The 17,262-nt window shown below is 34.6% G+C and overlaps 1 protein-coding gene across 1 annotated transcript; it reads right to left on the reverse strand.

Moving 5' to 3' along the window:
* Positions 1-434: 434 nt before the first annotated feature.
* LOC145814158 (uncharacterized) lies at positions 435-10,693 on the reverse strand. Its single transcript, XM_082910681.1, has 5 exons — positions 10,662-10,693; positions 1,921-4,197; positions 1,517-1,822; positions 1,339-1,426; positions 435-1,232 (listed from the first exon to the last, which is right to left on the reverse strand). The coding sequence occupies exons 1-5, from the start codon at positions 10,691-10,693 to the stop codon at positions 435-437; spliced, it is 3,501 nt and encodes a 1,166-aa protein (XP_082766807.1).
* Between the last annotated feature and the right edge of the window lie 6,569 nt (positions 10,694-17,262).

Below are 17,262 nucleotides of genomic sequence, written 5' to 3' on the forward strand. Positions count from 1 at the left end.
CTATTAAAACCAAACAAATTCAGCAGATTCAGATTAATACACAGATTCAGACAGATTCAGCATTAAACCAGATTCAAGCAACAGATTCAAGCAGCAGCCGCATTTCAGCATTAAACCAGCAGATTCAAAACAGATTCAGCAGATTCAGATTAATACACAGATTCAGACAGATTCAGCAGCATCACCAAACAGAAGAGAAAAAAAAACATAGAGCACTTCAGCAGCAGCACACAGAGGAGACAGTAGAACAAACACAGCTTCAAACAGATTCAGACAGATTCCGATGTTTCCAAATGGACCACAATGAAGCAATAGGTACAACATTCCAGACTTGTTGTAACTAAACATGTCTTCATTAACAAGGCCATGCCATTACAATCAAGAGCATTACAATGAAAATGACTTGATAATGCAAAAAATAAAGGATATTACAATCAAGGCTCTATATCATCATCTGTATCCGAGTTACTATGACTATGAAATTCATCTTCATCATCACTAGGATCATTTGAATGTTGATCATTATCATCACAGATAAAATCATCTCTGTTTGGACCCTCTACATGTACACTTGTACTAGATTGCAGAACCACTTGACTTGGAATAATATCAGGTGCAATATCAGTCCTACGTAAAGTGTTGCTAATGGAATCTGCAATGCTGATTTGGACAATTTCAGTGGTCTCGTCCTGCTGGAACACATCATTCGGAATAGGCAATTCATTAGCATCGGGATCTACATCCTCAAGCTCCGGCACATTCCATATTCCTCGACGTTGAAATCGCTCTACGACTTTCCAATGTTCACCTAATTTGGTATCATTGACATAAAAAACTTGTTGCACCTGACTTGGCAAGACAAATGGGTCATTTTGATACCAACGGCTTCTTACATCAATGGTTGTCAAATGTGTTTCAGTGCGAAATGTTCTGTTGCTACCAGTGTTAAACCATTTGCATTGAAACAACACAACTCGATGCCCGAACATGTATGTCATTTCCCAAACTTTATTCAACTGACCATAGAAATCAATTGACATACCATGATGATCCCCTTGAACAACCAACCCACTATTTTGACTTTTACGACGGTTGTCTCGCTCTTTCGTGTGAAATCGAATGCCATTACAAATACAACCTGAATAAATATTCACTATTGGACTAGGACCATTAGCTAATGACCACAACTCATCAGTTGCTTCCGATGATCCTTCAGCTCGTAATTGATTTATCTACATGAACATGTGACAAGGATGCATGATGTTAATATCAATCTACGAACAGTGAATTATGTTTATGATGAGAGGTTACATATTATCTATGTATCTTATATATTACCCGCTCTTTGAACCACCTAGGAAATTCTTCTTGTTGTTGTCTTGTAATGTCATGTACATTTGCATTTTGTAACTGATTCTTGTGTTCTCTACTTGAAAAATCAAATGTGAATAATTAGTACTTGAGTGTGATCATAATGAAAAGCATTTTGCATAGACTTAACTAAATGAGAACATACTCTAGATATTCATCAATTTCAGGACTATTATACAAGATAAACCAATGAGCCACTTTTCTTTCATTCTCAGACACGTCAACTGCCCTTTGAGTTAGCCCAAAAGTACGGACTTTTTGTGAAAAAACTGAATGCCCTGAGCCAACATCACCACCATCTTCATTTCTTTCCTCTCTGTTAAATACGGTTTCAATCCCACCAAGATACATAGAGCAAAAAGTTAGGCATTCTTTGACAATGTAAGCTTCTGCAATTGAACCTTCTGGGTGAGCTCGATTTGCTACATACCCTTTCAAAATCCCGAGTAATCTTCAACAAATAATATGAAATTATTATGTAAACCGTATATATGGGTATACTATAATATTAAAAAATATATAATTTCACATAAAAGAGCATAAAAATACCTTTCGATAGGGTACATCCATCGATATTGCACTGGCCCTCCAAGAATGGCTTCGCGAGGCAAGTGAATAGCTAAGTGAACCATCACATCAAAGAATGCAGGTGGAAAATTTTTTTCTAGCTTGCAAAGTATGAGTACTATGCTCTCTTGTAATTTTTCCAAATCATTCACCCTCACTGTTTTTGAACATAACTGTTGAAAGTAATTTCCCAACTCAAACAATGCAATAGAAATGTCCTTGTTAAGATACCCACGCATTCCAATAGGAAGAAGTCGTTGTATAAGGACATGGCAATCATGGCTTTTCAAACCGGATAACTTGCCGCCCTTTGTGCTCACACACATAGAGATGTTTGCTGCATACCCATCAGGATACCTAATCGATTTTAAGAACTCGCAAAAACCTTGTCTTTCCTTTAGGGACAATGTGAACAATGCAATGGGCTTTTCAAAGGACCCATCCGCGCGCCTCTTTAAGTGCAAATCCTTCCTAATTTTCATATCCTCTAAATCCATGCGTGCTTTTTCCGTATCCTTGTTCTTCCCATCAATGCTCAACAAAGTCCCAATTAAATTATCACATATGTTCTTCTCTATGTGCATGACATCGAGGTTATGTCGTAACTTGAGTGTCTTCCAGTAAGGCAATTCAAAAAATATGCTTTTCTTTGTCCAATTCAGGACGGTATTTTCATCCCTTTTTCTTTTTTGGTTGCTTGGATGCTTCCCAAATGGTTTAAATGTTCCTGAATCCAATTGATTTAAAATTTGTTCTCCTGACAACTCCGAAGGTCTTGCTCGATGATCTGCCTTACCATTAAACAGCTTACTTCTTCGCCAAGGATGGTCTTCAGGTAAGTATCGGCGAGCACCAGTGTATCCTATCTTACTTCTTAACCGTTGTGATGATGCATTCTCATTACAATTGGGACAAGCCAAATATCCTTTTGTACTCCACCCTGACAAGTTACCATATGCAGGGAAGTCATTAATAGTCCACATAACAGTTGCATGCATTCGGAAACTTGCCCCAGTTGAGGCATCATAAGTAACTACACCATCTTCCCATAACTCCTTCAACTCGTCAATTAATGGCCTCAAGTAAACATCAATATCTCTCCCGGGTGCTTGCGGTCCAGGAATAAGCAATGACATCATGGAAAATGGTTGCTTCATACACTTCCACGGTGGTAGGTTATAAGGCATAACTACCACAGGCCACATACTATATGAGTTGCTCAAATTTCCAAAAGGGTTGAAACCATCGGTGGCCAACCCTAACCTCACATTACGTGGTTCTTGGGCAAACACAACATGTTGCCTATCAAAATCCTTCCACGCCTCACCATCGGCTGGATGCCTTAAGATGCCATCATCAACACGTTTTTCTTTATGCCATCGCATATCTCCAGCTGTTTTTCTCGACATGTATAATCTTTGCAACCTTGGTGTCAACAGAAAATATCTCAAAATTTTATGAGGTATCTTCTTACCTTTGCCATCATTCATTTTGTATCTAGGCTCCTTACAAATTGAACAATTTTCTAAATTTGCATTTTCCTTCCAAAAAAGAGCACAATCATACTTACATGCATGAATAGGCACATATCCTAAACCCAAATCACGTAAAAATTTCTTCGCTTCATAAAGGGTCCATGGAACCTTTTGATCACTTTCTGGTAAAAGGTCTTTCAATACGCCTAACAACATGTCAAAAGACTTATTGCTCCACTTGTTTAAAACTTTTATATGAAGCATCTTAACGACAAATGATAACAAAGTAAACTTCTGACAGCCAAGGTATAATGGACGACGAGCATCCTCTAACAATTTATCAAAGTTTCGTCCATCTTCTCTTTGCTCATTATCATTCTGCTCACCCTCTTCATCATCATCAAAAATATGCGCCATGTGACAGTCATTTAACATATCATACAATTCATCTTCCACGTGAAGGCATTCATTGGTTGTCCCTTCATCACCAACACCTTCAATGTCATTGTCATTATTCCACACACGAGGTTGATTGACAGAAACAGTTTCCCCATGGTGCACCCAAGTCTTGTATGAAAGTGATATCCCTTTTCGGATCAAATGATATTCCACATCCTTAAAGGTATGATGTTCAAAATTTAGGCAATCCATACACGGACAACGAATTCTATTATCTACGCCAACATTTGTCATTGCAAATTGGAGAAATGACTTAACCCCTTCTCTATACTCCGAACTCAATCTATTCCTAATTGACATCCAACTCTTGTCCATATTTGGTGACCTACAAAGTGAAGATTATGTTAGGTGAATAAAGCAAAAACCAATTAACTAAAAATGAATTTTATTCCTATTTTGGAGGTTAATTTTGTTATAAGGTGAAAAAGTTATTTATACGCTTTAGGCAAGCATCAAATCTCACATTCCTTCCTATATTATTCAACTATAATAGTTATTGATTCCATTATGGTTGTTTTAGTATTCAATAAGCATAATATTGAACACTAATGCTGCTGCCAAGAAAAGAAGAAAAAAAATATTAAGAACCAACAGGAAGTTGCTACTGCAGCATGAAGCTGCTGCTACAGCACAAAGAACCAAATTATATTAACTGAAAAGAGAAAAGAGAATAGATATGGATTATTTGAAAAGAAAAAAGAGAATAGAGAAAAGAGAATAGATCACCTAGGACCAACACTATGGATATCCAATAGGGAGAGAGAAAAGAGAATATCCAATATATACATAAGAAAGGAATGGTGGGAATGCTTTTTAATAAAGTGTACAGATATATTCAATGAACCATATCTTCATCTTATAGATTTGTCAAATAAATTATTTGTTGTGTACAATTTATAGGATTATTTGTTTTTTTTTTTTAAAGAAATTATCGAAGTGATAATTTTTTTTACAACATAGGAGGTAAGAATAAGTTAAATAAATTAAAAACATCTAATTATTAAATTGTTAAAAGTCTATGTATGAAAATCAAATGATAGATATTAAAAAAAAATAAATCAGAAAGTATGTATGAAACTCAAATGATAGAGATATAGATATAGACATAGACATAGATATGGATTCTTCACTAGAAATAGAAATGAGGGCAGTGAGTTGACAAATTGCAGAGAGCATTCGATGAAACAAGAGCAATTTACTAAACTATCTAAAACATGTAATTTAAAAAAAAAAATCATGCCCATATTAAGTTTAATTTATTCATTTTAGATTATCTATATATACTAAACTATCTAAAACATGCAGCCTGGTCAAGAGCTTTGTAATAAGTTAATAACAAACTTTTTAGAAACAATAATTTTAAATAATGATAATGAAGATGTCCATGATTAATGAGAATAAAGCATGACCAATAAATTTCCATGGCATTGCGTCTTGCTAAATCTAAAAGTTCAAGTACACTGGACCAATCACTATTCATTGACTCATAGATTAAGATAGGACTGTATTTCATACATTAAGATAGGACAAAATTAAAGACAAAATTAAAGACAAATAAAGGGTCAGTAACATATTACAAAGGTCATTAAAGTATAGTTCATTTCTTTATAGAAGCAATTAAAGTTAAGTTTACTCCCAAAAAATATTAAAAATTCTTAAAAATCAATGCACATTTGAGGTTGACTAGATGCTACATTTTGTCTTAGCTATATGGCCAAATAACATGAACCTACTCTCACACTTTGACCCCTAAAATACTTCTTAGCATAGACCTTGTATTCAATCAAGAGTGATGCTATAATTACATTCTTTTTATTTTATTTTATTTTATATCATATGCAAGTCTTGGTCTAAATTAACATTAGTTATAAACTATTCTAATATTTAATTACAGGTCAATTATGGTAGTGAAACAAATAAATTGTCAAATCAAAATTAATTACAATCCATTGTGATAATTGATTATGTCTTGAAGTGGTGTTACTGCCTCATTGTGATATTTTCAATTACGGCCAAAATGGTTTGGTCTTATGTCCCTATGTGACTATGATTAATAGCTTGAATTCATTATTTGGTATGTATAGTAGATTTTCCTTCAAAATACTTACATGTGCAAGGTCAGTACTTACAATTCTTATAGCAAATAAACCATATACTATTTCTATTTCTAAGAAGAAAAAAGGGCCAAAAGCCAAATTGAAACAATCCAAAAAACAAGGACAGAGACTATGCATTATTATTCATTCAAGCACCATTGATGATATTTGCAGTGCTCCAGTGAGAAATTAAAATCCATGTACAACAAACAGTCCCTTAAATGTTTCTTTCTTTTTTTTAAAGACACTTCACAGAAGCTTGCGATTTGCATTTCGAGCTGCCTCTGGTTCTCCATATCGGGAAATTTCGGGGACCATTTGTGCACTTTATTTTCACCCTTCAATGGCTTCTTCCAAATAGACATTGCAAGAAAGTGGGTATATGTACTCTATGTTCAATCCTTGCATTATTATGAACATGTGAATTTGAGTCTCTTGCTCTCACTAAAAATGGTCACATGATGGTTCAAGTGTGATGTTGAAGTTTGTCTAACAAAATGAGAAATGTTTTAGACAACTAATTAGCGGTGGCTCTAATGATGTGGCAGTGGGTCTCACCCACTACCACAATGTGTTCGTGAGCAATGCTATAGACCACTAATTTGCTATCACTAATCCCACCACTAGTGAGGTGGCAATTGAAATGAAAAAAAAATAAATATAAATAAGGCACAATGTTTGTGCCTTGTTTTTTTTTTTCAATTGTCACCTCATTAGTGGTGGGATTAGTGATGACAAATTAGTGGTCTATAGAATTGCTCTTATTAGTACAACATCTTTTATTTGAAGGAATTGTCACGTAAAAATGTTTAATACAACAATGTAAAATAAAAAGCATATAATAGGACAGATATTTCATTTTGCTCTGCATTGGGTATTACATAAGAAAGAAGAACCTTTCATGGTTTTATTATTCAAAATTTTGAAATCACACCTTTTACAAATCAACCATCACTTCACCATTTGATCGAGCCACTTATCACATCTTTAAGATTGGAAGTGATTTCCACTATACACTGCCCTATTATAGTGCCATGCTCATACTTTAAAGCCATAGCTCCGTATGGATAGACATTTTATTAAACCTTTCAATTTTCTCTCAGTTTCCAATATAAGATTCATAAGTAAGGCGATATAAATTTTCTTAAAAAATAAGTAAAACTAATTTTGAAAACTCCCAAAACTTAGATATATATAAACTCACAAATTGCCTTACCTGAATTGTTGCAATACCAACTCAACACCACACCCCTTCCAAGGGAGAAAATGGGACTAAGATATGGGCAAATTTATTTATTTATTTTTTATTTTAAATAAGGTTATGGGCAAGTTGGAAATGAAATACAGTCCTATCTTAATCTATGAGTCAATGAATAGTGATTGATAATGAATTTATCATACATTCAAAAGATCTGACTCAAGCCTTAACACTGGACCAAAAAGACTACGGTTGCTTTCTATTAAAAATTTCCATAATATCTTGTCAACTACATAACACTATTAATGTAACAATTGTGTATCAATGCAAAATTTAGCAGAAAATGTGGATAATTCCTTTTGTGTACTCATAGTAGTAATAGAATTCCATTAGAATATTCAACTGGACCAGATTGACCATCAATTACAAGCCTCCTTTAAGGCTGACAAATAAACAGACTAGGTTTAAAACAATACTTAGCAACAAAAGAAAATTTTGCAACTTACAGGCATCCACGGTTACCATATTTATATGACTAATTAAAGGATGTGTAAAAGCATTAATCTGCTTGTAAACCACATAAAGTAACCAAAAATAATAATATGATAATAAAGAGACTACATATAGACATGGGCGGAGCTACAAGGAGGTGAGTGTGATCAATTGACCCCAAATGAATTTTGAAAATGTTTTTCTTTTACCAATGTATAATTATGCACAATTTTTTGGGATTTTCAGAATTGACCGAAGTGGAATTGTTAAAAAAACCAAAGATGGAGTTGCAACGATGAAAAACAGGAACACAGGGGACCATAAATCGATCGATTATATATATATATATACATGAACAGAGAGAGAGATTGAGAGAGAGAGACACTAACCTGGTAAGTACAAGGCGGAGGCGAAGATGAAGAGCGGCAAACCCAAGGGACGAAGTGAGGAGATGGTGGGTAGGGCTTGATGAACCGATCGGAAGATCAAGGAAATAGGAAACTTTTTTTTATTAAGGAAGAGGGCAACAATGAGGGAAGATCAAGGCTCAGGAACATTTTTTATTTAATTTTTTTCCAAACGACGTAGTTTATTTCCTTTTCGCGACCAACATCTGCTGGTAGCCAAAAGATTTGATGTCCCGCCTTTTTTTTTCACGCTCCCGCCATCACGTTTGGCGACCACATTTTCTATTTGGTCACAAATACTTAACTATTAGCCACCAAAAAAATGTTGGTCACTAAAACACCATCATCCGTGACCAAAATAAATTTTGGTGGCAGATTACTATACTTTTTGTGACCAACTAAAAATAGGTGGTCACTAAAGGTGTTTTTTCTTGTAGTGTTGGCTCATAGTCACAACACTTTGATCATAATTAACATCACATATCTCATAACCATTAGTCATATATCTCATAATCAATACTCTTTGGCTCATAACCATACCACTTTACTTATAAATACTAATCACATATCTCATAACCAACATTCTTTGGCTCATAACCACATCACTTTACTTATAACCACTAATCACATATCTCATAACCAACATTCTTTGACTCATAACCACACCACTTTACTCATAACCACTAATCACATACTCATAATCAACATTCTTTGGCTCATAACCACACCACTTTACTCATAACCACTAATCACATATCTCATAACCAACATTCTTTGGCTCATAACCACACCACTTTACTTATAACCACTAATCACATACCTCATAACCAACATTCTTTGACTCATAACCACACCACTTTACTCATAACCACTAATCACATATCTCATAACCAACATTCTTTGGCTCATAACCACACCACTTTACTCATAACCACTAATCACATATCTCATAACCACATCTCATAACCAATACCTTTTGGCTCGTAACCATACCATTTTGATCATAACCACCATCACATATCTCATAACCACATCTTATAACTAACATCATTTTCACCAATAACCCCTAACTTTGATCATAACCAACTCAAAACCACTAACTACATATCTCTATTTTAGATTTACTTACTAAATACAATAAAAAGGGTAATATACAAACAATATACATTTTAAAATATTTATATACACATAGACATACATATAAATAATTTGACTAAATTTTAATAAAAAATGTGTTGAAAATTTTTATCTACGATTCACTACAAGAAAAGTGGGCTTATGAGACAGAACTTTTTTGCAACGGCACAACTTGCCGTCTCAAGCAAAAAATGTGACTTTTTGAGACGGCATAACTTGCTGTCGCCAAAAAATGTGACTTTTTGAGACGGCACTTTCTTTTCTTTATCTCTCTCATCTCTCTTCTCTTTACCTCTCTCACTTATCTCTCTCTGTTTTTCTCTCGTTTATCTCTTTTCGCTCTTTTCTCTCTCTCTCTCTCTCTCTCTATCTCTCTCTTTGTCTATACCTTTTCATCCATTTTTTCATCTCCATCTCTCTCTTCTCTTTCTCTCTCTCTCTCTCTTACTCATCACTCTTCTCTCTCTATTTGTCTGTCTATTTGTCTCTCTCTCTCTCTGTGTCTCTCACTCATCTATTTCTTCTCTCATTTCTTCTCTTTCTGTCTCTTTCGTTCATCTCTCTTCTCTTTATCTCTCTTGCCCATCTCTCTTCTCTCAATCTCTCTCATCTCTCATCTTTCTCTGTCTCTCTCGCTCATCTCTCTATCTTTCTCTCTGTCTCTCTATCTTTCTCATTGTCTCTCTCGTTCATCTCTCTTCTCTCTATCTCTCTTTGTCTCTCTCGTGTATCTCTCTTCTCTCTGTCTCTTTTCTGTCTCTCACTCTCTATCTCTATTTCTTTCTCTTTCTCTTTTTCTCCCTCTCTCTTCTACCACTATGTTTGCGTTGCTCACTCTCTCCCTCCCGTCTTCTCTATTTACTGAGCTCCCTCTCGATTTATCGATCCACTACAAGAAAATGCACTTTTAGCGACCACTTTGTCTCTCTCTCGCTCATCACTCTGTCTCTCTTTCTCTCTCTCTCTTTCTTTCTCATTGTCTCTCTCGTTCATCTCTCTTCTCTCTATCTCTCTTTGTCTCTCTCGTGTATCTCTCTTCTCTCTGTCTCTTTTCTGTCTCTCACTCTCTATCTCTATCTCTATTTCTTTCTCTTTCTCTTTTTCTCCCTCTCTCTTCTATCACTATGTTTGCGTTGCTCACTCTCTCCCTCCCGTCTTCTCTATTTACTGAGCTCCCTCTCGATTTATCGATCCACTACAAGAAAATGCACTTTTAGCGACCACTTTGTCTCTCTCTCGCTCATCACTCTGTCTCTCTTTCTCTCTCTCTCTCTCTCTCCTTTATCTGTCTCTCATTCATCTCTCTCTCACCACCCATCTCCTCTACCACCTTCACCACTACTGCAAACGCCATTCCACCACCACCACTACTTCCACTGTCGCCACTTCACCTCTACGACTACCATGACTACTACCATTGCCACCACTCCACTACCACCACTACTACTACTACTATTACCTCTCATCCACCGCCGCCACTCCATCGCCCATCTCCCATACCACTACCACAACTTCATCACTAATCTCCTTCGCCATCACCACCACCACCACCACCACCTCTTATCCATCACTTTCACCACTATTGTCGCTCCCTTTCCTCTACTACAAAAAATTTGTTTGATTATGGTTTTTTAATAGAGTGTTGAATTGAGTTTTGAATTGTATGTGGAATTGAGTTTTGAAAGTTTGATGTGACATGTGAAATAAAAAAATTTGTTTGGTGATGAGTTTTCAAAATAGTTTTCAAAACTTAATTCAATATATAATTGATAATCAAATACATAACTCATAACTCGATATCCGTATTTTTGATCAACAGTCATAACCAAACTATTTTTAAAATACTCAAATAAAAAAAATGTTTTTTTTTTTCAATTAATTGTTTTTAAGTAATTTTTTTGAATATTTTTTTTTTCAAATCATTTTTTTTTTCAAACAACTTTTATGTCAATTATTTTCTGTCAATTAATTTTTTTGTCAATTAATTTTTTAAGCATGTATAAACATTAAAAATATTAAAAATATTTAAAAAATTAAAAAATTAAAATATTTAAAAAATTAAATATTAAGAATATTAAAAATATTCCGAAAATCTAAACCTAAAAACCTCAATTTCCCCTGTCTTTCCCCCATTTTTTTTCATTTCCTTTTAGGTTTGTAGAGCCCATTACCCACCACCCGCCACCATTTTCCACTACCGTCTTCCGCCACCACCACCCACCCCCTACCACCACCTGCCACCACCACCCACCACCCGCTACCATCACCCACCAGCCACCACCGACCTGTCACCCACTCACCACCACCACCACCACCTACTTGCCACCACCACTCATTACTTACCTGCCACCACCATCCACCACCTGACACCACCAACTACCCACCACTACCAGCCACCTACCACCCACCCACCCGCTACCACTACCCATTACCACCCCCCACCACCACCCACCCGCCACCCACCTGCCACAACTACCCACCATCCACCACCACCACCACTCGCTACCACCTACCACCCGCCACTGTCACCCACCCACCCACCACCACCACCACCCGCCACCTACCCGCTATCCGCCACCCACTTGCCACCACCACCACCACCCACTCGCTACCACCCACCACCCGCCACCGTCACCCACCCACCCACCATCACCACCCACCATCCCCCGCCATCCACTTGCCACCACCCACCACCCACCACCACCACCACCACCACTACCACTATCACCCACCTGCTACTGCCCACCACCCGCTACCATCACCCACCCGCTACCACCCACCATCCGCCACCCACCTACCACCACCTGCTACTACCACCACTACCACCCACTCGCTACCACCCATCACCCGCCACCGTCACCCACCCATCCACCGTCACCACTTTCCACCACCGTCTTCCGCCGCCACTTGCCACCACTTGCCATTTCTCACTCTTTTTTATATTTTTAAAATTTTTTAAACATTTTGTCAATTACCAAACACGTTTGTAGTTTATGTTTTTCTAAAAATAAATAAAAACCAGTTTATAAAATTTTTGTAAACATAAACTGAAAACGTAAATGTTACCAAACACAACCTAAATGATTGTCTTAGTTTAAAATTTTGAAGAAAAAACGTAAACTAAAAAAATGAGTTTACGTTTTCAGTTTTCAATTTTTTTTTTCAATTAATTTTTCAAATGATTTTTTTTGAAATAATTTTTTTTTTCAAATAAATATTTTTTTAATTATTATTTTTCAATTAATTTTTTTTTTCAATTAACTTTTTTTTTTCAAATAATTTTTTTTTCAATTATTTTTTCAATTAATTATTTTTTTCCCAATTAATTTTTTTTTCAATTATTTTTTTAATTAACTTTTTTCAATTATAATGTGTGTGATCCCATTGTTATAAATAATAAAAATAAATATAAATATTTTAGGCCTGAACAAACATATTTTTTAGTTTATATTTTTAAAATTTTGTAAACATTTGTTCAAACCAAACGCGTTTGTAATTTATGTTTTTCTAAAAATAAACAGAAACCAATTTATAAAATTTTTGTAAACATAAACTAAAAACGTAAATATTACCAAACACTACCTTATAGTTTCTGAAATTTTGTCTATTATGTTTATGCCAATTTATAGTGTGATTATACATTTTGTAATTGATGAGTAAAATATTTTTTTTATTAATTTTACTTAATAAAAATATATAAGAATTTATATTAAAAATAAATAAAAAAAAATTGAGTATAAATTGATAAAATTATAAATTAATAATTTATTTTATTATAAGACTCTAATTATTTTAATTTTTTTTATTATGATTATTACATAATTCCCCCAAATAATTTCGGCCAAAAATTTGAACAAACATCCAAATTTCCAGTGAAAATCAAAATTCCCTCCTCTCCCTCAGACCCTTTCGTCATCCCAAACGTCTTCAAAAATTACTCTCTCTCTCTCTCTCTCTGCCCTTGCCACGGCCGAGACCTGCGCCGCCGCATCATCTACCACGGAGAAAAGCTCCCAAAGCTGTTGACAAAGATCTGTATAGGATCTCGCCGGAGCTCCTTCTCGCCAAGCACCGAAGAGTGAGTTTATTCTGCCTTTTTCTTTTCCTCCTCGTTTTAGCAAGCTACATGCCTCAATGTATGTCTCTCTTTCTCGCTCTGCTACTTGTTTCTGTCCCTTTCTCCATCTCCATTCTATGAAACCCTAGACCAAAATCCCCTTCTTCGAAACTGCCCCTTTCACGTGAACTCACTGGGTTTTATAAAATTAGGAAAATATGATTTGAATAGGTTTAGGTTTTTTATGTTTGTTAGTTGTGTTGATTCCATATATATATATACACTTGAAATTTGGCTTGTGTGAAATCTGATGTGTTGGTAATTGGTAGGGATGTAACCATGTAACTGATATGAGACTAATTTTTTATTTGCTTATTGAAATCTGTTTATTTTTCTAACAATTACTCTTGTGGTGGCTTGATTTTCCTATGAGAAACAAAATTAAAGTGGTTTGGATGTATTACCTTTAGCAATTTTCTGGGAATTGTATAAACTGAGAAATGAATGGATATTTTGATGTTACTGTATAAATCCATTCAACATACCCTATTTGCTTATTGGACTTTTGTTCTGCAACCCAACTCTGAAGAATCATGATTTGAGGCACCTTACTAGGAACATAGATTACTATTAATTCAAATAATTTGTTAAACAAAAGAAGTGTTTGTGCTATAATCAGTTGAGAGATTGCTAAAATAGGTCCATGAGATATATACCTTTTAGTTTAGGGCTACTTTTCCTTTCTTTTCTTTCTTCCCCCCTCACCTTGCATTTTGAGTTGTCTATGACTCTTTTCTGTTGGATTGATTGTTTAAATTCTGCCTTCTCAACCCTGATTTGACTAAGAACCAAACCCATTTAAGATAGTTCATCTAAATGGTTAGGCCTCCATAATCCAGGCCATAAATTTGTTAGACCTTCGGTGTAGTGTTCATAATCTCGACCTTCTTTAAATTTTTAGCATGTTCTCTTTTGGGATTGGTTAGAATTATCTATTTGTTTTGGTTTTTGAGGGAATTGTAGAGAACTATACAAGAATCGAAGTAATAAATATGTTGGGCAATTTGTGAGCTCACCTATGTCATTAATCTGGCACTGTCATGTGTGATTATCTTCTTTTTGAGATGTAAAAAATGTTCAATACATATTTTCTTTACATATTATCTTCTTTTTGAGACATTTCTCGTTCTGCTTTGTTATGTTTATCTCCAAACAGGTTGCTTGTTTTATTGATTCGGCTATCATCATTTTACTTGTGTTCTTACTTCTATTCACAGGCCCAATTATTATTATTTACCTTTTGCTTTCTGCATATAATGGCTGTAGTTGATTCAAGGAGACTGATTTCAAACATTTTTTCATTTTTTTTTGGCGTTTTGTTGTTAATTAGAAGGTTCTCTAACATTTTGTGATCTATAGCTCTTACATGAGGTGTACGGTGCATCTATGTTTGTGTGCATAAGATCAAATGTTCATGGATCTACCAATTTATAAGAGACTTCCATGTTTTGTCATCAATTAGTGGATATTAAATAATATGTACTCAAGATATTTTAGTGACTGTTCTAAACAAAACAAAATGTGATTAGTCTAGTCTAGTCTAGTCTAGTCTAGTCTAGTAAGCTCTCTCTATCACCAACAAGAAAAGGTTGGTTGTCTGCAAAGTCATCCCAATATATATATATATATATATATTTACCTACACAAATTTGCTAGCATATATAAACACGAAAATTACTAGTTTTTTAACCATTCCATACACAGAAATCACTTAAAGTATTAAGTGATAAATCCAATTTGAAAATATTATATTAGTGAGTGAATCTATTATAATTTGTTTTTCATAATAATTATAATATTGTATTTTGTGAGTAATTTCCATATGAATTTTATAGTTGACATAAATCATAGTTCTTAAGATACACATAAATCATAATTTTTGAGATAGATTTTGGACTCGATGGGTAACATTATTAATTTATTCAAAAAAAATTTGACATAGGCAATTGAATGTAAAATTGATCAACTTCAGCATAAAATTTATTTATCTAGAGGCAATATAACTCGTATAGTTATTTATTAACAGTCCATACATTTGGTAAACATCCATCTAGTACTTTTACCACTTCAATGTTTTTTAAATTTTTTCTGTAAAACTTTATTTTTATACTACTAATACTACAGCGTAATGATTGGTTCACTGGAATGAAATTAAATAGAAAGGAATAGTTATTCCTTAGCCTCTCTCTATAGAATGATTATTCTCTCATAATAATAAGAGATGATTTTATTTGTAATATATTTTTTATAATTTTTTTAGTGAACCAAACGTGAGAATGGACATTATGTGGAATGATTATTTCATCCACTTCATTGCAATGAACCAAACATAACATAAGGGCTAAAATTATTTGGGGTCCCTATTTTTTAGATAGAATTCCAGAGCCCGAGGCGGCCTTGCCCTCCTTGCCTCAGGACCGGCCTTGGTTGGATGGTTTCTAGCTTTGGTGAAAGAGTTAGCAATGTTTGGGATAGTGACCCATTGGTTAATAGATCAATAAAATGGGGCATAGAAAATGTGGTATTGTTCATTATTTTGGAATTTGGGACCACATTGTTATTCAAATTAGCTCCAAGTTGGAAGGTCAATCTATTGGGAAGTTAGGATTCAACGTTAATTTTTGTTGTTCTTTCCATTGAATGGCAAGTAATGTAGGGTACCTTTTTCAATAGTAATATCAATTTAGGTTAATTTCTAACAAAATTTCAGATAAACAAAAGTCTTTTCTAGGATGGTGAATTCTACAGGACAGCTTTTGTCAGGCATTTGATAGGAACAGGCAAAGATAGAAAAGGGGGATTGATGACTCTGATTTGGTCTTTAAAATGGAATCCAATGCTTTTCATGAAAAGGCAACCTCATTTTAGGGTCTAGATCCCATTAGGGGTGTGCAGCGGATGGCCTGACCCGCCACACGGACCCGACCCGACGAGCTTTGGGTGGATGCGTGACCTGTGGTGGACGGATGCGGGTCTATTTTTTTTCATTTTCTCGGGTTCGGGTCGGGTCACGGATAATCCGCCAATTCTATCTGTTCACCCGACCTGCCCGCCCTCTTATTTTCCCCCTTTTCCCCCCCTATGTTGCCTCCTTTTTTTTTCATTTCACGTTTGGTAAACCAAGGTAATCTTCTCATTTCATCTATTGAAAGATTTTTTTTTTTGATTAAAGGTTTTAATTATTTTTGTGATGTTATATATATAGTAGCGTAATATTGAAGTGATCTGGTTATGCAAATGTTTGTACTTGGACTCTGTTTTACTTATCTTGAGACCCATTTAGCTCTTAGATTAGTGTTTGCTTAAGATCATTTTCAGCCCTTCACCAAATTTTTCATCTAATTTGGTTCCAAATTTGAGTAAAAAGTTTGATTTGATATTAACTACTCCAATCCTTTCATCAATTTTCCATCGAAATCTTTTTAAATTTTCTCCTCTTATCCAAACAATTAAAAATAATTCCTATTACCTCTAATAAGGGACCTCCTCATTGGTGTCTTGTGATTGGTTTTTTTTTAACTTGCTTGTTTTTCAACTTTGTCCTCTATTTTTTTCCACTTTCTGATTAAATTTATAATGTAGTATTTGTTTTGGTTAAGTCACAAAAGTATAACTAAGCTTGAGCAAATTCATTGTTTATTATTGGTAAATCATTTGGGATATAATCTTTTATTGAAGTCTTAAGAAAAAAAGACGTTCCGTGATATTGAAGAATAGATTACAGAATCATTCTCTATTTATTTTGATTTTCAATAACTATGTCATTAATGGCAAGTTATTGAATGTTTTCAATAACTATGTCATTAAATCTATGTACATTATTCTACTATTGTTTTTGTCTGTTATTTGCTCTTTTATAAAATTCTCTTATGTGATTTTAGGAATTTTCATTCATTTTATAAGATAATGTTATTCTTTTCGTATTGTTTTTGATGTAGTTATC

This window comes from Camellia sinensis, unplaced genomic scaffold (genome assembly GCF_055761805.1).
Source record: "Camellia sinensis isolate YWXY unplaced genomic scaffold, ASM5576180v1 Unanchor1, whole genome shotgun sequence".
Lineage (NCBI taxonomy): Eukaryota > Viridiplantae > Streptophyta > Magnoliopsida > Ericales > Theaceae > Camellia > Camellia sinensis.